General features: G+C 36.9%; 1 protein-coding gene across 28 annotated transcripts in view; it reads right to left on the reverse strand.

The window, feature by feature from the left end:
* The window catches only part of KMT2C (lysine methyltransferase 2C), a 284,827-nt gene that overhangs the window by 160,818 nt on the left and 99,688 nt on the right, over positions 1–24,321 (reverse strand). For 25 of the 28 annotated variants that reach the window (XM_072763208.1, XM_072763207.1, XM_025993763.2 and 22 more), the window contains exons 3-4: positions 10,117–10,258; positions 3,215–3,415 (exon numbers count right to left, since the gene is read on the reverse strand). In XM_072763208.1, the coding sequence (XP_072619309.1) occupies positions 3,215–3,415; positions 10,117–10,258 (343 nt within the window). The remainder of the gene's footprint in view (positions 1–3,214; positions 3,416–10,116; positions 10,259–24,321) is intronic. The other 3 variants (XM_072763203.1, XM_072763205.1, XM_072763209.1) reach the window with 1 other exon arrangement.

The following is a 24,321-nucleotide window of genomic DNA, read 5'->3' on the forward strand; positions in this document are numbered from 1 at the left end:
AAACAGATGTGAAAGTGGTAACAAGTAGATGATTATTTTGTTTATAACAACTTAATATAATGAATTGCCAAATCAATTTTAATTTATTAGGCATAAACTGTCATAAAACAACTTTTTAGAATACATCTGTTATTATTCATAGTGCAATATAAAACTGGGTTGCTATATTATATCACGTAAGCAACAACTAAAAAAAGTATCCAAATCCATAAGGAAGTTTTTAAAATTAGAGTTACAAATTTATTTTGCCATTCTATAATTTTTTTAAATGACACTCTAATATTATAATCAGGAACTATATTTTATCACATAAAATAAATATTCCCTTCAGCCTTACTTAAATGCTTGTGAAACATAACTCGATCAGAAATTTTAATTTGCTTTATCGTGAGGACTACCACAACAGAGCTGGCAGTTAATTTTATGTAAAGAAAGGTTATTTCCCAGGGGAAATGAAAACCCACTACAAAGTGAAGAGGGAGGTAGTGGGAGCAGAACGTGTCAGCTGGAGCTTTCTTACAGTCCCCTCAACAAATCTCGACAGCTGGTCTGTGGCATGATGTTGTAAGACTTTCACCTCACAGGTCAGAAGTAAAATGCAAAAACAAAATAGCTACCAGTGGCTTGGGGAATAAAGAAGATAATGTAACAGCAAAAACAGCAGTATAAAAATGAACATACAACACACGGGAGATTTCAGACTTTCAAAACCCTCAAACTTCAGATATTAATTGAGATCATTAAGTAAACAATGATTACTATTGTGTTTAAACATTAGATACGGGAAATCAGACGACTGGCACTAAAACTTTAATCTTCTCCTGATATCATAGTATTTAACCTGATCATAATTCTGGATTAAATCACTATTGAATATAGATCATGACTCACTGCACTTCTGTATGCTGGATATTTATCATGATTCCTATTAAGAGAAAATCAGCACAATGACCAGGGTACTAAACTTTTTTATACCTGGAATCATTGAAAGAAAAAAAGTATTAACATATTTCAATAAGTACATTTAAATATCAAACCATATAAAAGTAACCAGTATTTTTATGTTTAGCATTAGAAATGCATAGACTCACTTTAAAAAAAAATAGTTTAGCATGCTATTCTAACTTTAAATCTTCATTTTTATAAATGCCCACAGTATAATGAGAACAAACTCTTTCCTATAAATATAATCTCCATTCCTACAAATAGATTCTTCATTACTAATCATTGTTCTTTTATTGGGATGGGAGAAAAAAGACGAACAGTTCATCTATATAGACTAATGTATTGTTCTAAGATTTCTTTGCACCAGTATCTGATGGGGGAGACAGGTATAAAAATCAATGAAATGACTAATCAGTCTATTATTACTAACCAATTCCTAACCACTAGCTTAATCAAATTTCACTTTTAAGTTTTGCAACCAGTTTTTATGTATATACCATGTCAGTAACATGCTGATAGCAACCCTAAGGATGACAGCAGCCAAACTTATTAGGAAAGAATATCAGGAGAAGTCCGCTGAAATACATACCCTCAAAATTTTAAGTCTAAAACAAAAGGAAAGAGAAAAAGAATCCCCAATTACATATTCTTACAATTTAATGCCACCAAAAATAAAATTATTTTTAAAGCCTCCTTTTCAAATTTAAAACAAAAACAAGTTTGTTTATTTGGTTTCGATTCATCAGTAATACATTTTGTGACTATTTAAAATCATTACCAAATTAAACTGTCTACCCCTAAATGAATTTCAAATTTTATAAACGTGTTTTATTCCTCAAGTCCATTAACTGTCTTGTTATCGTTACTTAATACATTAGTAAACACCTAGTATATATAAAGACTAAACCAAGGCTCCTTTTTACATAATTATCTTAGCCCATTAAAGTTTTCAGTAAAAATTAACTTAGCTTATAAAATAAGTAAACAAAGCCCAACTGTATTTCCCAGAATAAGTGTTTATATGATTGCCATTATTCAAAGGCAGAAGAGAAGGATATGAGATATAAGCTAGTCTAGTTCATTAAATTTGCTAATTACTCATGGACATTGTTTGCTAGACTTTTGATATATTTTACTATATTAACTAGGATGTGAGTGCTCAATTAAATACAAAAGAAAAAGTTCTTCTATATGATCTAGCTCTGGCCTTTCAAATATCAAGAAACTAAACACAGTACTTCTAAACCTCCTTAAGCTGTTCCACCTTAAATTTTTTTAAAAGATTCTTTCTTGTTATTGTTTCATTTCCTACTTCAGGTCTTCAAGGCATTGGCAGCAGTCCAAAAGAAGGAGCCAATCAAGTAAGTACAACACAACAATGCCTTAGTACTTAAATTTGGATAAAAGCCAGATAAGCACTTGGATGATTACATCATCACCCTCAAGGGGCAGAGCTGGTTAGCCTTCCAAGCTAAATTAATTTTTACACTTTCTCATCGACTACAGAAACTTATACTCCCTCAAATACCAGAGCCAAGTTCACATATTAAGATGGCCTTTTTAAACAAAACTCAGCAACACATAAAAAAAAATTTAACTCCAAAATTAAACATATTAGAGAAAAGTTTAAGGTAACAATAATTTTAATGAATACAGGCACACATGTATAGTTATACAGATACCTTAGTAAATTCTTATTTCATTAAAAAAAAAGAGAGAGAGAGAGAGCTGCTTCTTTAACTTCAGAAAGGGCATTCTGAGTATATAATTACTCAGAAACAAAGTTAATCCTTATTATAACAGTTTATAGGACAGCTCAACATTCTGAACAATGAAAGTAACTAAATGACAAATTAAGAACATGAGTAGCGAAACCCATCTTGGTATTGTCATTCTGTTAGGTTATATTCTTATAAACAATTAAAAACTTATTCAAAGGAATAAAAGAAGGACTTCATTGATCTGTTTTACCTCCTTCTCATAAATTTCCTCTAGGTTTATGTTATGTTCTTTAAAGTTTTCTTCTAACAGTTAACTTTTGTGATCACACAGATTTTAATATACAATTAAGATAACACTTTTTTTTTTTACACAAGAAATTTTGAGAAAAGGAGTGTTTTTTAGGGGTAATGGTGAGGCATAAAGCATTCTATGAATGTTGAAAAACATGAGAAATGATTCAGTAACAACTCATATATATATTCAGTGAGATGAAAATAAATTATATATAGCCTTACTGCATTCCAACCATTTATTCAAAGTTGCTTACTTTCTCTGTCCTCTTTGTTTTCGCGGTGCTGAGTTTTGTATTCTCTCACAGGTGCCATTGCTGTTGTCATCAACGTCCTTCTTGTTAGAAGGCTGGCTTTTCCACGGCAAGATAAACCCAGGCGTTACTCTAAATTGTTTTAAGTCTCCTTGTCCTAAGGAACTTTTTTCACCACAGTAACAAAAAGCGCAGAGCTGTTCACTGGTAGAAATGAAAAGTAAGAAAGAGGAGGGGAAAGTAGTTTTATTCAACTATTTTTAAAGTGACAGACTACAGATACTTGTGGTTTAAATATTATGACCTTAGTGCAAGCTAAGCTTGAGTATGTATATGCCATAAGAACAATTAAGCTTAACAATCAATTATACATTTGCAATTCATAGCATGACTTTTTATAGTAGGCATACCAAATCAAAAAATATTAGTTTGGATGTAGAAAAATAATTTTCTTTTTAATATAACTCAAGAAAATGGAAGTAATACAAAAAAAGAATAAAGTAGGTAAAGCTAAGGGTGGGAAAGAGGGCAGGGTTTAATCGCCACTCAATGACATACTGGCTCTGTAAAACTTGCGGTGACAAACCACATGATGGACCATTCTTTATGCAGGACACAGATACAAAACACATGTGAACAAACATGAAGACATAAAAACATAGATTTAAGTGCTTACTAGGTTAAGCAGTTAGTGATGAGGAGTATGTGTGAAAGAGTTTGACAGGAGTGAACAAGGAATAAATAGGTAGAGCAAGAAGCTCTTAGGGCAAGTGAAACTATTTCCCATGATACACTGTAAAGGCAATGTATGACATTAGGCATTTGTCAAAAATCATAAAACCATATAACACAAAGAATGAACCCTAATGTAAATTATGGTGTTTTGTTAATAATAATGTATTAATACTAGTTTATCAATTGTAACAAATGTACCACACTTAGGTACAATCCTAATAATAGGGAACACTCACAGAAGGAGGGCAGGCTGGGAATGGGAACTCTGTACCATGTGCTCAATTTTCCTAAAAACCTAAATTTGTTCTAAACAATAACATCTATTAACTACAATAAAATTAAGAGGTTAAAAGACAAAAAACAATATATGCTTATGGAATAGATGCTTAATAAAAGATCTTAGAAAGAACAGAATTAAAAGGACTACTCCTTGAAAGGGGAACCCGCTTGCACTGTTGGTGGGAATCCAAACTGGTGCAGCCACAGTGAAAAACAGTATAGAGGTTCCTCAAAAAGTCAAAAATAGAGCTACCCTATGATCCAGCAATCACAATCCTGGGTATTTACCCAAAGAATACAAAAACACTAACTCAAAGCGATACGTGCACTCCTATGTTTATTGCAGGATTATTTATAATAGTAAACATATGGATGCAGCCCAAGTGTCTATCATTGATGAATGGATAAATAAGATGTGATTATATATTTATATTCATATTTATATTTATATTTACACACACACACAATGGAATATTAGCCATAAAAAAAGAATGAAATCTTGCCATTTGCAACAACATGGATGCAACTAAGCAAAATAAGTCAAAGAAAGACAAATACCATATGATTTCACTCATGTGGAATGCTGTTGTTTTGGGATAGTTTTTTATTTTTTAAGGTTTTATTTATCCATTCATGAAAGACACAGAGAAAGACAGAGAGAGGCAGAGACACAGGCAGAGGGAGAAGCAGGCTCCATGAAGGAAGCCCGACATGGGACTCAATCCCAGGTCTCCAGGATCACGCCCTAGGCCAAAGGCAGACGCCAAAAGGCTGAACCACCCAGGGATTCCCCGGGGATAGTTTTCTGTTTTTTGTTTTTTGTTTTTCGCCTGAAGATCACATACATCTTTGACTTTTTTTTATCATGGAAAAATTTGAACAAAGATACAAAATCAGTTAATAAATGCTCATGAGGGGATCCCTGGGTGGCGCAGCAGTTTGGCGCCTGCCTTTGGCCCAGGGCGCGATCCTGGAGACCCAGGATCGAATCCCACATCGGGCTCCCAGTGCATGGAGCCTGCTTCTCCCTCTGCCTGTGTCTCTGCCTCTCTCTCTCTCTCTCTCTCTCTCTGTGACTATCATAAATAAATAAAAAGTTAAAAAAAAAATTAAAAAAAAAAAAAAAGAAAGAAAGGGATCCCTGGGTGGCGCAGCGGTTTGGCGCCTGCCTTTGGCCCAGGGCGCGATCCTGGAGATCCGGGATCGAATCCCACGTCGGGCTCCCGATGCATGGAGCCTGCTTCTCCCTCTGCCTGTGTCTCTGCCTCTCTCTCTCTCTCTCTCTCTCTCTCTCTCTCTCTGTGTGACTATCATAAATAAATAAAAATTTAAAAAAATAAATAAATAAATGCTCATGAACCCATCAATCAGCTTTACCTGTTAGCAATATTTTGTTTTTCTCATTTTATCCATTCACCCCTTATTTTATTTATGACAGCGTATCTTATTTTATTCAAGTTTTTATTTAAAATTCAGTTACTTAACAAACAATGCAATATTATTTTCAGGTACAGAACCTAGTGATTCATCACTTACATACAACAGCTGGTGCTCATCAGGACAAGTGCCCTCCTTAATTCCCATCACCTACTTCATCCATTCCCCCCACACACCTCCCCTGGGTAACCCTCAGTTTGTTCTCTAGAGCTAAGAGTCTTTCTTGGTTTGTGTCACTCTCTTTTTCTTTTCCCTTTGCTGATATGTGGAATTTAAGAAACAAAATGGAAGGACGTAAGGGAGAAAAGAGAGCGGCAAACCAGAAAACAGACTCTTAACTACAGAAAACACACTGTTGGTTGGGAGGGGGAGGTGAATAGGGGATGGAGGTAACAGGTGAAGGGGATGAAGGAGGCCACTTGTGATGAGCACTGGGTGATGTATGGAAGTGCTGAATGACTAAATTCTACCCCTGAAACTAACATTACACTGTATGTTAATGAATAGGAATTTAAATAAAAAACTTAAAAAATATAACAGAATTTTAAAAACACAATATTTCTTAGCTTTAAAAAATATTTCATTTATTGTGGATTTTTCTTCATTGGTTTTAATTTTTTTTAACATTTTTTTAGTGGTGTCTGGGTGGTTCAGTCAGTTAAGCATCTGGACTCTTGATTTGAGGTCAGGTCTTGATCTCAGGATCCTGGAATAGATCCCTGCACTGAACTCCACACTCAGCAGGGAGTCTGCTTAAGATTCTTTCTGCCCCTCCTCCCTCACCCCCAGATTAATAAAATCTTTTAAAAATTAAATTGCTTTAAAGTATTACTTACACTTTTATCACCATAAAAATGGGGGGAAAACTAAATTATAATAAAGAGAATAAAAGGACTGCTCATCTTGGATATATTTTCTCTTCACCACAAATTTACAGCTGCTGCATCCAAACCTTCCTTCTCAGGTACTGATGTTTCACCACAACCTCATACTATGTATCTCATGAACTTTTGTAATGTCTTACATTAACAGGTGATAAAAATAAACTATGTTTTTAGGGAATTTTTTTTCCTCTTAAATTCAAATTATGTCCCTCAACTAATTACCTTGATGAAAGTTACCTATTTATGTTTTCCAATCTCATGGTAAACTGTGTTGCCCATTGATACTGAGACAGAAAGACACACACATTCACATACATACACACACTTAAATGCGGTCTACTCCTAAAAAAACAAAGTTGAAAAGGAATATAGTTTTTCCTCTTGCCTAAAAGATATGACCACCAGTATTATTATTATTATTTTCTTACTTATAACTTCCTTGAAGCTACTAAGGCTAACAATTCTTTCAGCATACCCCATTTCATTTCTTTCTTTCCCTAGGAGCATCACTCATGATGAGCAACAATCAGATGGACATCAGCCTTATCAGCACTGATTACAACAAAACTGATTAGAAAATGGAGCAATATTTTTAAAGTACTGACAGAAAATACCTTCACCTTCAATGTCACACCCAAACCATCACTCCAATGTGATGGTGTAGTAAAAGTAATCCCAGGCTTGTAAGAGAGCAGTGATTTTGCCACACAACAGAGCCACAATGAAAATAATTTTAAAGAAGTACTCAAATTACTGAAGAATTAGGGAAGGTTTAAGGAGATGGAAGAAGTAAGGACAGTCATCTAGACACAGCGTAATTTATTAACTTTAAGGGTAGGACAAAGGAAATTTCTGTCTTCTGCTTTGGGTGCAGAAAGCTGCAAAGAGCACTGCTCCCACCCTCATAGCAAAATCTTGCCAATCTACAAATTCGCTTTTTTTGAACACATCACATTGCAGAAGTCACAGAACAACCAATTCACCTCTAAATGAATGAAAGTCACTCCCAAAAAAGAGATGAATGAGGCACAAGCATTTGCTTAGTTTGGGGAAGGAACCACTGTATATCATATAAGCAGCATAAGAAAAATTCAGTGAAAAATTTTAACTAGTGCAAGTATGAAACAGTGTGACAATACAAAATATCTGTGACTCACAAAACACAGGGCAAATTCTATGCCACTCATAATCTTCTCTCTGCATACCACTCCAGATGCTCATGCACAACACTAGGGGCATGGCGACAAGTCTGGAGAATGTGCTGGTCATGGCACAAAGCCTGGAGACAAGAACAGGAGCCATGTGGGGAAAGTAGAAAGACCCACTCCTATCTGTCTCCCTCGTTTTCCCTGGGGAACGGTAGGTAGCCTTAGGCTGATGAGAGGACAGGAAAAACTACCACCTACAATGGTGAAGACCAAGTGCTGATGGAGGAACAGTGGGGTGGAGAAGGTGGGCTTTAAGCCTAGAGGAGAAGTAAGACTGTGTCCTGGACTCAGACCATGACCAGGCTCCTACAGATAGTGTAATGACAAGATCACTGAGAACATGGAACCCTCAAAACCAAAGGGCATGGTGCCTATATAAGAGTAAAGCAAAAAATTTTAAAAATTTAAAATTAAAAAAAAAAAAAAGAGTAAAGCTGAATCAGAACAAGAAACGTTCTGTGCATCCATGCTCTGCCCTCAACTCTCATACATCACTAGTGAGGACGCAAAGCAGTACAGTCACACTTGGAACACACTTTGGCATTTTCTATTCAAATTACCTTTCTCCTATCCTATGTATTTACCCAAGTGAAATAAAAACCTCACGTTCACACCAAAATCTATGAGTGAATATTTATACCAATTGTATTCATAACTGACCAAAACTGGAAACTACCCAAATATTCCTGAACTAGTTAATGGATGAACTGTGGTAGAAGCTTCCATAAAACAGAATCCTGTTCAACAATAAAAAGGAGGCAACTACTGGTATATACCATAACACAGATGAGCAAAAAGGCCAGAAAATGAGTAAAAAAGGCATTAGGCTAAGTAAAAAAGGCCAGAATCAAAAGAACACATACTCTACAATTCCATTTCTACAGGGACCTAAAGAAGATAAGCAGCTGCCAAGGGTGGAAGCTGGGAGTCAGGGTTGGCCAACAAACAGGCATTGGGAACTTTCTCAGTAGGATGGGCTGTTCTTTGTCTTGTAGTAATGGTTATGTCACTGTATACAGCTGTCAACTCACTGTAAGGGGTGAATTTCACTGTATGTTAAATTAAACCTCAATTTTTAAAATGGGGTGGGAAGCAAGGGGCCAAGACAAGAGAAATAGAAATAAGAAGTATATATCTATAAAGTCACTACAGCGTGAAATGCTAGAGGAGAGATGCAAAGAGATATGGACATATGATAAAGCACTTACACTGTTAATACCAAGAAACCAATTCTTGGTTTAAATTCTCTCAAAATTAAGTTCAACAGGGTTAAGAGACATAAGATTTGAGTTTTAAGGGAAATGATCTTAAAAACAAAATATAATGTATGATCAAAAGAAAAAAAATCAACCCAATAAAGAACAGAAAGAAGTAATGCCTTTACAGAACTCACATGATATTGATAATTAAGTAATCAAATCAACTGCTGAGAAATAACAAGTGCTACCAAGAAAAATAAAAGAGGATTAATGGGGAAAATGTGTTGGGGACTGTTTTAATTTTCAGCCTACTCTTTTATTTTGAAACTTTTCAAAACTTCCTCAAAATGGGGAACAACCATGTATGGGTAAGGTGTCTAGTATACCTCCAAATGGAGATGTCAAGCAGACAGACGGATAGGAAAGTCTGAAGATCAGAGAAAGGTCAGCCCTGGAAATATAAATATGAGGTTCATCAGCACACAGACAAAATGTAGCCATCACATTGAATGAGCATTGCCAGAGATGGAGTAGAAATAAAAGTATGCATGCTGAAGACTTCAGTCGGATTTCCCCAACATTATAAAAAAGCAGGGGTCTTTGCAAAAGCCAACAAAAAATGAGGAGTCAGGGGTGCCAAAAGCCAAAGAAAGAAAACATTTCAAGATGATGGGAGTATGTAACTGATAAATGATTTCATAGTTTTATTCATGTCTTTCAAACAAGGCCTAAAAAAGTCCAAGACTTCAAAGTTGAAGTACACACAAGATAAGTTAAAATGTCCTTTATTTCTTTTTCTAAAGAATGAAGAAAGAGTAAGGAACAAGAGTATAAAAGTTTACAGGTAATTATCAAAAAAATCAATCCTTACACTAAAAGCTTGGAGTTATTTCTTTGGTTAGGACTAGCATGCTGGTGATATTCTAGGCTGGCCTGCGGAGAGGAGGCTAACATACTAGTCTATTGCTCTGTTCTACAATCACCAAAGCCCACAGACATACTTTACTCCAACAACACACAGAGGCATCAGTCATGAATTTAAAATTACTAAATAATAAAATTTCATGGGTATTTACATAACAAACTTGTACTCCCTGAATTCTCTCTATAGCCAGTTCCCTGCCTGTCATTAATCCCCAATCCAGCTGCATTCATTCTCTAACCTGATTTTGGCTTCTACACCAACAGAGACCAGGGAGCTCGCAGATTCCTCAGACACAGAACGCTGAAGAACTGGGATCGGCCGTTTGCTGTTGTCCACTTCTGCTTCAGCATCCTCTTCTGCAGATTGTTCTTTGATTTCTGCTTAATAGTGAACAAAAGAATATAAAAAGTCATTTTTGCATTTAAATCAATCTTTGGTTAATTTATCTGTAAAGCATACATAGCATGGGAAGAAGGTTCAAAAAGCATTGGCAGTATTTCGTTAGTACTAGAAAAGTTTGTGTACGTCAATAATGGCACAGTTTATATTTATTCTCTACTGCAACATGATCATCAAAATAACATGAAACATGGCACACTGTTCTTTCTGTGCTCATGAAACATGGCACACTGTTCTTTCTGTGTACCTTGCCACTGACTCCGTGAATTTCATCTTAGTAATAACTGTTAAGGGCAGCCCCGGTGGCCCAGTGGTTTAGCGCCGCCTTCAGCCCAGGGTGTGATCCCACGTCAGGCTCCATCAGCCTCCCTGTATGGAGCCTGCTTCTCTCTCTGACCCCGCCCCCCCGTCTCTAATGAATAAATAAATAAAATCTTTAAAAATAATAATAAATAAATAAGGTTTTTCACAATTTATAAATAAAATTATCATTAATTTAAAACAATTATTAAGCCTAATTAGTAGCCATTCTAGAAGAAAATAGTCGAAAAGAGCACATCTTGACTCCATTGCCTTTTTCATTTACCCTCAAGACACCAACCCCAAACACCTCACACATACTTTCTTAGGAGGCAAGTTAACAAATACCATTACCTGTAATATCATGCTTCTCTTTATTTTTTTTTAAGATTTTATTTATTTATTCATAGAGACACAGAGAGAGAGGCAGACACACAGGCAGAGGGAGAAGCAGGCTCCATGCAGAGAGCCCAACGTGGGACTCGATCCAGGGTCTCCAGGATCATGCCCTGGGCTGCAGGCAGCGCCAAACTGCTGCGCCACCAGGGCTAACCTCATGCTTCTCTTTAAATAGAAATGATCTATCCACTCTCCTAGACTGTATTCCAGACAATGAGCAGGCACTGTCCCTCCACCAGGGATCCTGATGCAATCCCACACTTCAGTCGATCCTCCTTGCCTAATCTGACATTTACTTTTACCTTTCCGCACCACCACCCCAAACCAAAGAAACAAATATAAAGCACTTATAGCACTTCAAACTCCTCCTCTCTGTCTTTCCTTCCTTTTCCCACTAAAATCCATGAAATGAGACTCTGGAGGAACTGTACTCCATTACCTTACCCTCACTAACCCCTTGCTAACGGGCATCCTCCTACTGCAACACTGTTCTCCCCACCAACAGCAACAGAACTAACAATCCAGGGCCTACTCACATGCCTTCAAACTATCTAGACAACCAAGGAAAACCTCCTCCTTATTGAAAGGCTCTCCCACCTTTTATAAGCAGGGGGTGTAATGGATTACTACAGGTTCAGGGTCATAAAGACTGCTCTCATGTACCAGTTCTACCAACTACTGTCTGTACAGTTTATATAGTCATTTCCTGAAGTCTCCACTGTCTCACCTACAAACCCAGAAAGTGACCATGTATCTCATGAGGCTGCTAATGAAAATTAAATGATCTGCTATCTGTCTCTTCAGCTGATTTCTTTTAGAGCTCTAAACATGGAATCAACCCTTCAGATGTCCTTTCTTCTTGAAGAACTTAATGACTATCCAGGTCTTAACAGTCTCCTCTGGACTTCATGGTCATCAACTGACACCTGCAGCCCCTGGTTCCTCTCCTGAGTTTTAGACCATACTTTAACTTCATTCTGGACATATCTAGCAGCTGGAACACTAAATTCCACACCAAGTTTGATCTTGCACCTTTCAGATCAACTCTTCAATCTGACTTGCCTATTTTTGTGACGATCAAAGTCTCCTAAATTCATAATAAAGTTTGGGTAAGTGTTTTGACAAATAACTTTGAGAGCTATTAATTGTCCAGTTAGAAAAGCTACAAATAATTAGAAGTCTTGTCAAATCATGAAATGAATGATGAAATAGAGCATCAAACAGTTTTGATTCTCCTATTTAATAATACTGTTCTTTCTTAAACTGTAATAGTAAAGTTGACCATAAGTCAAGTGCTTATGGGCCTATCAATCATGCTGTCTCTCCTGTCTACCTCTAGACACAAAACTGAGACTGACTACCTAGAATCAACCCTACAAATACAAAATACATTTGTATCAAAGGGTTATAAAGATTTGCAAACTCTACTATATTAAAATACTAAATTTCTATATAACAAAAGATATCACAAACAAAATGAAAAAGTATATCATAGATTGAAAGAATATACATGTAACATGTATCTATAAATAGGTACGCAAATCCAGAATACGTAAAGAACTTCACAGATGAACAAGGCACATTACCCCATAGAAAATGGACAGAATTATAAAATCTACACTCCCTTTTACATACAAATTTTAGTAAGTGACTAAATTTGAATTACATCCAAATTCTTAGCTAGTGACTTTATTTCTCAACCTTCTTTGTAGCTATCAGAGCAAGTTCTCACTAATAGAGTCTGACCAAAAGTGACCATGCAGCTTCTACATCACCAAACAGGAAGGGATTTGCTCTAAAGTATATTCCCTCTTTCCTATGTACAGGAACACAGACATATCAGCAACCCAGATGCAATGCTACAGATGAGAACAACACTCTTGCCAAGGGCAGAAAAACAAGATGAAAGGAGCCTGGGTCCATAAACAACCATAGGGAGCAAAGATGCCCCATGAGCCTGAACCCCTCATTTCAGAAATACTGCACAAAAAAAATTAATTTGTTTTATTTACACCACCGCTGTATTTTGGGGTCTCTGTTACAGCATTTTAACCCCTGCCCCAATTAACAGAGAAACCAGTATAAGAAACCAGGAGGGGGAACTGCCATAACAAACATTTAAAATCCAAGTTGGTGATAAGGCAATGAGAACAGTGCCTTATGCTAGTCTTTTTTATGCTATATCAAAATATTTAGTAGATCTACAATAACTTGGAAAGCACACCAGGTGCTTCAAGAACTTATTGATCTAGGGATAGCATCTGGAAAGAGCCAAAAGTTATTTTGTGTTGCCTGCCCTCTAGTGCTTTTATGACCAAAGACAGAAAGTAACATGGTTCCACTAGACAGATTCCCTCTGCCTATTATATTCAAAGCACTATAAAATGACCATATATAAACATGCCTTTCAGGAAGCATTTCATTTCTACCCAGAGATGCCCTGAGCACATGTGGGATATACTCTTTTTGTACCATTCCTATTACCGGTAATAAGGAAGAATAAGAGTCAAGATAGGAGGAGTAATAAGAAGAGTACACCTCAGCAGCTCATAGATCCTGAGCAACATGGACCAGGATCATGTGCCATGATATTGCCCCGGGGAGCACTTTGCTCCTCAGGGCCAGCTCTGCTTAGCTTCCACTCCCAAACTGCATTCCCTCAAACAGGATGCAACCTGTCTGTTCTCTTGTATATGCTATCTACCACGTACGGCCTCTTGTCAAAATTTTTCTCCAGGCAAACTGTAGCACAATCCCAACTACTTCCTTATTTTGATCTCTCTCAAAAAGAAAATACATAACACTTTCAGTATTTTTAGGAGCTTTTTTGTTGCTTATAACTACAGCGAAACCAGTAGGAAGACCATCTGTCTCTCATTGTCTGCTCTCTTCTCTCTCTCCCTCTCTCAAATTAGATCAGAAGGAGATGGCAAGGTTAAACATAAATGTAAATGGCAGGCTGGTAGGAATGTGGGTACTCAAGCTTTAGAAATTAGGCTCCTTGCATTTCAGAGGGGCAAAAAACAGATTCAGACTACAGGGAATTTTTTTTTCTACTGGAATCTGGAACAGGCCTGATCCAAAAAGAGAATAATATTAAGGCAGGCTTCATGAGTTCACCCTGTTCTCCTTTTGCTTCCAGGTATGACTGCCACTGGGTCTGCCTATGATCCTACCCTGAATCTGCTAAAGACACAATGGGGATTGATGGGTTTGAGTTGGATTTTTGTTTTTAGTCATTTGTTCTTTAAGGAATAAGGAGAAATAAAGAGGAATCTTATGACTGCTTGCTAGGGGGCAATTCTAACCACAAAATAGAAACAAAAAAAAGTACCCCTAAATAAGTGAAACTATACACAGTGATAGAACCTATCTGGATGGGATGAGCACTGGGTGTTATACTATATGTTGGCAAACTGAACTCCAATAATCAAATATACAAAAGAAAAAAAAAAAAAACTATCGTGGGACGCCTGGGTGGCTCAGTGATTGGGCCTCTGCCTTCAGCTCAGGGCGTGATCCTGAAGTCCCAGGATCAAGTCCCACATCAGGCTCCCTGCATGGAACCTGCTTCTCTAATGTCTCTGCCTCTCTGTGTGTGTGTCTCTCATGAGTAAATAAATAAAATCTTTAAAAAAAAAAAAAAAAGATAGAACCTATCTTTTTTAATTGTCACTCTTCATTTAGTAGAATAAGTTAAATTTTACGATCTGTCAAAGTCAAGTCAGGACAATTAAACTATAATTGTTTAATAGATATAAATGTTTCTATCTCCCTCTTCTCCTAGCCCCCGTCTTCAAAAGATTGCCAGAGTTTCACAGCAGAATGTTAAACAGATTGCTCTGGTTGAAAATGATGTCATCCAAATATCCAACCAGAGATGTCAACCAGAAGTGCCCTGGTGAAATGACTGTAGACTCAGTAACAAATTAGGAGATAGTTCTGGTGCCAGTACTTGCTTAACCACAGTTTACTACTAAAAACGCAATCTTGAACACCATCCTGTGGCTATGCCAAAACCACAAAAGCTAACCATTCAACCAATAAAATAGCCCAGGCTCAGCAACTCTGCTACTTTGCAGAGCTATTGCCTTTCATAGCATTCTATTCATTCAAATGTGTAACCGACTCAAACTATGAAACAGGACTAAGCAGGCACTTCTCACATTTTAAAAATGTCCCCATTGTATTTTTCTTGAATATAAAATATTCCACGTATCTTTCTCCTTACTTTGAACTTGACCTAAAATAAAGGCAATGCTACTCAGTCACAAAATGTTTTAAAGTCAGAAGAATCCAGTCTGACCTCAGGGATGACACACAGAGAGGATTTTATTCTCCGCAGACCCTACCTGTGTTTAATCTTGAACCACTAGGTGGCACATGTGCAGAAGTAACTACACTAAAGAACCCAATCCCGCATAAGGAAGCTCCTAAGAGAACTTGGATGGCTCCTGAACTTCATTCAGTGGCATGGCCTAAGTGCTATGCAAATCTCAGGGGATGCAATAGTAAATCAGATCTAAGCCCTGTCCCTAAACAATACCATTCCACCCATGACTCTTACTTACAGTTCCAAATAGTTGTTTCTGTGAAGGAACAGCAAAGGCTGTTTTAGTTTGCTGTATTAGTTAAAATTAAAGGTTTGGAATCAAATGGTCCAGAATCTGCACTGCAAGCAGTGCGACCCTGGTAAATTAGTTCATCTCAATTTCAGTTCATTAATCATTTAAAAGATAGCTAATACCACCTAGTATAAAATGATCTAGGATTAAAAAAGATAATACATGTAAAGCACTCAGCCCAATGCCTTAAGTATATAGTAAGGGTAGGTACATGGTTGGTATTATATCTACATTTCACACACTATATCCTATCTATTCACTTTCCCACCTAGTTGGGTATCACCTACTAAAATGCCAACCAAACTCTTGATGTCAGGTCACACATTATTATACTGTAGGAAGTAATAAGAATAAAGAGAACATTTATTTAGCAGCTTCTGGCTCTTTGCTACGGAGTTAATAAATCATTACTTTAGAATAATTTTCACCAAACAGAATTTTGAGTAACTACTGTGTATATATATATTCCATTCAAATAGTAGCCAGTTTTTATAAAAGAGTCAGGATTTCGATCCTCAAGGGATCTAGTCAGGAATAGTGAATAATAATAGAATAGCACACCTGTCATGATGGAGGCACAGCTGTGGTGAGAGTCAAGGGAAGAAGTGGGAGTACAGCTTAGAAAGGCTTCAAAAAGGCATTAAAAGCCCAGCTAAAACTGAAAAGACAAAAAGAGGTGTGCATCTAACAGTTCTCTCACTTAATTCTTTTAAGAAATGAATAGTAATATCTGACATATTATCCTAATTTTAAAGATAAGGAAATGAAAGAAAGTTAAACAAGCGGCCTGAGATCAAAGGTTTGCAATCGGAAGCAAAGCTGGGATTCAAAGTCAGGCTTATAAATCCACAGGATGGGGGGGAAAGGCGAGGCCTAATTCCACTGTGATGAACCGCCCAGCAGTCTCTCACTGAGCACAGAGGTTTGATGAATACATTAATGGTAAAGGGAAATGTTAATATTTTACTAGCACTATGTTACTAAGGAATCATTTGTTGAATATGAAGGGTATGAAATGAAATCTGAAAATACAGAATATTTCTTTTATTTTTAAGCACTGCTGGGTAAAATTATGAAGAAAGCATTTACCTCATAGCCAAGTTCAAAATAATACAGTTTGATTTTGGACAATTAGGAAATTATTTTCCTCAAAGGTTAGACAATTCTTTGTATATATCCTAAAAATATATTCAGTAAAACTCACCAACACAGTATAATTGACTGTGAGTTGTCAAAACTACTCTAGAGTCTACCAATGTCCTCCCTTACCAATACATAACACGTTCATTCAAAGCACCCAATCTAGAATGAATTTTTTAAATTGACTTATTTAATCAGGGGTTCTAGGATCTTGGTAGCGAAAAATTCATCTAAATCTTTTTTTTTTTTTTACTAACTTTTGAAATTTGGAATCCTAAAAACTCCTTTCATTATGAATATATGCACAAGCAGAGTGATACACCAACAACTGTGTCTCTGTCACCAACAGAAAGGTCATTTCTTACCACATTCAGTAGTTGCAGATAACCCACAATATCATCACTACTCGAAAATCACAATAATTATTAAATTAGGATTTATAACTTAAGTGTAAATTTTTAAAAACACGCTACGAAACTACAAATTTGTTTTTTTACTATTTTGATAATATTTTGATATAATCACTTATCTTTGCAATCTTATGTAGTTTACTCATTTAAAAGTGTTACTTGGAAAAGAGCCTGCTATAGATGCCATGGCACCAAGCTAGACCACATGCTCTATAGAAACAGGCACTGTATCTGTTTTGCAAGCCACTCAGTGCAAAATCTGAATGATGCTCAATAACTATTTGATGAACTACATGTGATATAATTAATATCAAGCAAGCAAATCTTATTGTATACATAAAGAATCACAAAAGGCACAGAGAAAAATATACAAAATATTTATTTTTCTTTTTTTTTGAAGATTTTATTTATTTATTCATGACAGACACAGAGAAACAGAGAGGCAGAGACACAGGCAGAGGGAGAAGCAGCCTCCACACAGGGAGCCCCATGTGGGACTCGATCCCCGGTCTCCAGGATCATATCCCAGGCTGAAGGCAGCGCTAAACCACTGGGCCACCGGGGCTGCCCAATACAAAATATTTTAAATGGGATAGTACTTACTAATTACTTTAGTGTACACCAGCACTCATTATCTACTTCTTACCCAAACAACATGCCTGCTTCTATGCTTTAGAGTCAAATATTAAATAGAATAAAAATCATTTATGTCTCCTAACTTCCTTTACCCCCACAGAATGGTGATGCCAATAAATAAATAAATAAATAAATAAATAAATAAATAAATAAATAAATAAAAAAAAATGGCGATGCCTTCCTTACATGCTTATATTTATACTAGGACTACAGAACAAAATGTATCTAAGAAATAGCGTAATCACGCCCTTTCCTTCTTCTGAAAAGCAGTGGTCAAAATAAGCCTCCATTCCGAGGCTTATTTTTTTTAAGGCAAATCTTTTTTTTAAGATTTTATTTACTTATTCATAAGAGACACAGACAGAGAGAAAGAGGCAGAGACACAAACAGAGGGAGAAGTAGGCTCCCCACAAGGAGCTCCATGTGGGACTCAATCCCTGACCCTGAGATCATGCCCTGAGCCGAAGACAGACGCTCAACTGCTGAGCCACCCAGGCATCCCAATTCTGACAGTTCTATTTTATGTTGTGTTTCTATCTATCTTACTGAATCTAGTGTATACACTAGGTCCAAAATGAGGTGTACAGCTAAAAAATTAGCACTATATTTAGAAACAGTTATCCTATCTTTATCCATCAAACTACTTAAAATATTGAAACTAATAATATGAAGACAGGGGGATCCCTGGGTGGCTCAGCAGTTTAGTGCCTGCCTTTGGCACAGGGCATGATCCTGAAGTCCAGAGATCGAGTCCCAAATTAGGCTCCCTTCATGGAGACTGCTTCTCCCTCTGCCTGTGTCTCTGCCTCCCCATCCCCCTCTCTCTGTGTCTCTCATGAATAAATTAAAAAAATAGTTTTTTAAAAATATGAAGACAGCCACTACTTTCACAGCACCATGTAAAGATTTAAAACGTAAGCAACTAAAAATAAGGACACAAAAATGTGAAAAATCGGTTCTCTTGGAGTTAACACTTTTATACCTCTTTATACTTATCCAAAGTTCAATAGATTTTCGCAAATATTCATCACTGTTAGGATTTTAATGTGATTTTTAGGAATGTAAGTACAAAAAGATTAAGAATAAGAGTCCAACAATTATCAAGCCCAAAGAACACACTGATGTTAATTAAAATAGTAGTTGTTAAAATTCAATTGCTTTCTGGATGTTTTGTTTAGTTTTCTATATGACTTTTTAAATGTGTACTTTTAATGGATATGCATTGTTAGCAATTAATACAAAAAACTAGGGGCACCTGGGTGATGCAATTGGTTAAACAATGGACTCTTGGTTTCAGTTCAGGTCATTATCATGGGATCAAGCCTCACAACTGGCTCTGCGTGGAGTCCGCTTGGGATTCTCTGGCCCTCTCTCCCCCATGCATACTTGTCTGTCTGTCTGCCTCTCTCTCAAATAAATAACACTTAAAAAAGCATACAAGAAACTAAAATAAAACCAGTAAGTTACAATATACATCTTCACCATGTAATAGTTATGTACAGCAATCTTAATCTTCTGAGCCTTATCTTTATTTAGGCCTAAACTCAATGCAGATAATACAAAAAGAATACTTAAAAAAAATATCTTCACAGCTAACCTTCAGTAAATGCTTACTATGTCCTAGGCAATGCATTAAGTGATTAACACATGTTAATTCAATTAAACTGTACAACTATATGAAAATACCTTCTAAGTCTGGGATTTTATACAAGCTAATAAGTTAGTCTGTTATTGTTTCATAGATGCTGGCAGAAGACAAAGACTCCTGAATCAAAGAAAAAGGACTTGATTACTCACAGCACAGCAAGCAGCACAAGCATGAGAATATTGATGTCTGTTCCTGGGGGCCACACTGTGGGCCCGAATGAATGGCTGTATCACACTGAACTGTGAACAAAGAGCATAGGGAACCCACTGCTTTTATAACAAGCAGTTAAATATGCCTGCTCTTTGTCCCAGAGGGAGACTTTTGCCTCACTCTTCAAGGCTTCCCACCGGGAACACAACCCTGAGAAATGGCCCATCTAAGAACAGTCAAGGCCTTACATTCTTGGCATGCACAAGGTACGTCAAGTGCAAGAGACCCATGAAGGAGTATCTCCCAACAGTAGCTACTATTAACATCTCCATGTTAGAGATAAGTAAACAAGGTAAGAGATTAAGGAACTTTGTCAAGAATACCATTAGTAGAGGGGCTCCTGGTTGGCTCAGTCAGTAGAGCATGCAACGCTTGATCTCAGAGTTGTAAGTTTGAGCCCCACACTGAGTATAGAAATTACATATAAATAAAATAAAATTTTAAAAAGAATACAGTAAGTAGAGGAGCCCAGATTCCAACACAGGCAATCTGGCTCCAGAGCTTCAACTGCTAAACCACTACTTAGTTGAAGTGTGTGAAGAGTGTGAGTTGAAGTGAAGAAATTAAAATAATTGTAGAACTGTAAATAAGAGGACCTTCAGGAAGAAACAATTCTGAAAACAATGTTAGTATGTGGAAGACAAACCACAGAAAACACACAGAAAAATCGAAAAACAGTGGAAGTGATAAAGAAAGATGTACAACATGCATACTTACTACTACCTGACAAAAAAATAGAATGGAAAAATATTCAAAGATTCTAATTTTTTTTTTTTTAATTTATTTATGATAGTCACACAGAGAGAGAGAGAGGCAGAGACACAGGCAGAGGGAGAAGCAGGCTCCATGCACCGGGAGCCCGATGTGGGATTCGATCCCGGGTCTCCAGGATCGCGCCCTGGGCCAAAGACAGGCGCTAAACCACTGCGCCACCCAGGGATCCCTATTCAAAGATTCTAAAGAAGAAAACATTCTTGAAACAAAGGCAGGACCAAACCTGTGCATTTATTTTGTTTTAAAGATTTATTTATTTATTTATTTATTTATTCATTCATTCATTCATTCATTCATTCATTCATTCATGAGACACACACACACACAGAGAGGCAGAGACATAGGCAGAGGGAGAAGCAGGCTCCCCATGGGGAGCCCGATATGGGACTCCATACGGGGACTTCAAGATTACTCCCTGAGCCTAAGGCAGAAGCTCAACTGCTGAGCCACCCAGGCATCCCCAAACCTGTGGATTTAATCTGATCAAAGCAGCAGAGAAAATTAGCTGCCCACCTGTCCCAGCCCTTCACAGAAGCAGCAGACAAAAAGTAAAGCAGATGGAGGATCTCTACAGTGTGACTTATAAGTGTGACCTATGTGATGGATGTCACAGTTGCCTTCTTTGACATCCATTCTATGCCCCTGCCCTTGAAGCCCTCATTTTTGCTCCCCTTCCTATCTCTAGGAGTGAGCTCTATTATACTAGGATTCTACACACTGCCTTACTTTCTAAACAGACTGGGTGAGAGATAGACATATGATCGAAATAAACTGGTCCTAGAATTATTTAGCTGATACACATACATGCTCTCTCTGCTTTGATATGGACAAGAAATGATGTAGCACCCATGACTTCAGGCAACCATCTTCCATCAAGGAGAGCCAGCCACAGAATGAAGCTGACAGATGGACGGGAAGAGGGAAGGGGAGAGGGAAGGGGAGAGGGAAGGGGAGAGGGAAGGGAAGAGGGAAGGGAAGAGAAGAGGGAAGGGAGGGAAGAGAAGAGGGAAGGGAGGAAAGGGAAGAAAGAGAGGAAAGGGAGGAAAAGAAAGAAAAGAAAAAGAGAAACAAAGAGGGAATCCCTGGGTGGCTCAGCAGTTGAGTGCCTGCCTTCAGCCCAGGGTGTGATCCTGGAGTCTGGGGATTGAGCCCCACATCAGGCTCCCTGCATGGAGCCTGCTTCTCCCTCTGCCTGTGCCTCTGCCTCTCTGTGTCACTCATGAATAAATAAATCTTTTTTTTTTGTTTGTTTGTTTTTATGAATAAATAAATCTTAAGAAAGAAAGAAAGAAAGAAAGAAAGAAAGAAAGAAAGAAAGAAAACAAAAACACAAAGAAGAAAGGAAAAGAAAAAGGCAGAGAGATGCAATGAACCAGGCACTTCGTGATAAGAGCAAGCGTAATTTAGGCCAACTTAAACCCATCTCATCTCTGAATATGACAGTGTATGACCCATAGATTTCCTTCTTTCTTGTAGTTTTAATTATTTTAAGTGATTTTAATAACAATATACTGATTAAATATCATAAATGGATATCAAGTTTCATATACCATGCAAAGAGACAAAAGCAGCTATATTCTATTCACTGCCGAGAAAAATTGACATAAGCCATATATTAGTATTCAAAGAAAACTCCAGAGAACACCTATTTCCACTAACAGGGGATTAGGTAATTTGGAACAACTCTCTCACTGAAGACAAATAAGTTGAGAAAAATACTTTAAAATATACAAGTCTTAAAAGCAATAACAACAAAAAACCCTAATAAGGTAGTGAAGAATTACCAGATGAAACTCATGGAGAGAAGCAGTGAGTAAGGTGAGCATGGCACACAGGGCTGCATTTCCCATGGGGGTGTCAGCCCTCAGAGACAACTGACAGACTGCACTTTTGACTTTAACAGACTTGTGGATGGTCCTGGAAGTCTAAGATCATCAGGCAATGTGTACTCAAGAACGGCAGGAGCCCCAAAGGACCAGACATTAAGTGTGAGACAGAACCAGAAATAAACCACTGCTTGCAAGGATTGCTGCACAGCTTTGTGTCACATGCTTATAACAAAAAATATAGCCACGGAAACAAACTGAAGTGATCTTAGATCACTGAGTGCCTTTAACATACTCGAGGGGGGAAAAATCAGAGAAAAACTATCTTTGGAAGAAAAAAAACATCAATTTACTTTTATACATAAACTATCAAATACATTGTCCAGATAATCAGTTATCAGAGGAGACAACACAACATGAGCAATGAGCAGAAACCATGAAAACAGAGCCAGAGGGCTCCAGACATTAGAATAATCAAACAAAAACTCTGAGCCAATTGTATTTCTATGTTGAAAGTAATAAAACCAGGCATTAAAATCTTCAGGAGGGAACTAGAAATCATAAAAAAATAATGCTGCAATTTGAAAAATAGTAAAGAAATTTTAAAATACAATAAATGGACTCAATTCGTATGTTTAACAGCAGATCAGACAATGCCAAAAGGGGACAGGTAAACTGGAATCTCTTATCTAGAATGATCTAAAATAAAGAACAACAACAACAAAAAAAAAAAAAAAAAACACACAAAAAAAAGAATAAAATAAAATAAAATAAAATAAAATAAAGAACAGAGGGACAACTAAAAAATACAAAAAGGAAGGTAAATGGCAACAAACAGTGATACAGTCTAATGAGCACTTAACTAGAAGAAAGAAAGAATGGGGTAAAAGCAGTACTGGAATATGTAACAGCTGAGAATCTTCCAAAATCAACAAAGATTTCAAGAAATTTCAAATTCCAAAATATACAAAGTGTATAAAACCAATATAATATAATAAAATTAGAAATCGGTAACTAAAATAAGGAGAAAATCCATAAAAATACTTGGAAATTTCATAAACATTCTCAAACAACTCATAAGTCAAAAAGAAGATCAAAACTACAATTGAAAACCATTTAGAAAATAAGGAAGAATAAAAATAATTAATGTCCAAACCTAGGGAAAACACTAGAAATCATGTTTAAAAATACACCAGCTTAATCCCTATATTTTGTTTAGCAGGTAATGAAAATTAAGTAAACATTTACCCCATACGTTAGAAAGGATATCCACAAAAACTCCCACACCTAACCTGATAGAAATATGTGAAATTCAGCAGAAATGCAGAGTGCAAGGCAAACATACAAAAAAAATCATATTTTCTATATTAGCAATGTACAAGTACAAAGGCATTTTTAAATGTATCATTTATAATAGCTCCTCCTAAAATGAAATAATTAGTATAACTCTAAGAAAACATGAAGAGGAGATACCTGGGTGGCTCAGCAGTTGAGCAGCTGCCTTCGGCTCAAGGCATGATCCAGGGTTCCCAGATCAAGTCCACACTGGGCTCCCTGCAGGGAGCCTACCTCTCCCTTTGCCTGTGTCTCTGCCTCTCTCTGTCTCTCATGAATAATAAGAAAAGAAAGAAAACATGAAGAGGATCTATATTTATTTTTTTTAAGATTTTATATATTTATTCATGAGAGACACAGAAAGAGAGAGGCAGACACACAGGCAGAGGGAAAAAGCAGGCTCCATGCAGGGAGCCCGACGTGGGACTTGATCCCGGGTCTCCATGATCAGGCCCTGGGCTGAAGGCAGGCACTAAATCGCTGAGCCACCCAAGCTGCCCAGAGGATCTATATTTAAAAATTACAAAACACCAATGAAAGAAATCACAGAAGCCCCAAATAGAGAGATACGGCCAAGTTCATTTCTAGTTTTTTTTAATACTTTTTAAGAAATCTCTATACCCAACATGGGGCTCGAATCCACAACCCCAAGATCAAGAGTTGTGTTCTCCACTGACTGAACCAACCAGGTGCCCCTAATTTCATTTATATGGCATTCTCAAGGAGGAAAAACATCAGTGG

Source organism: Vulpes vulpes, chromosome 7, assembly GCF_048418805.1.
Source record: "Vulpes vulpes isolate BD-2025 chromosome 7, VulVul3, whole genome shotgun sequence".
In the NCBI taxonomy this organism is placed as follows: domain Eukaryota; kingdom Metazoa; phylum Chordata; class Mammalia; order Carnivora; family Canidae; genus Vulpes; species Vulpes vulpes.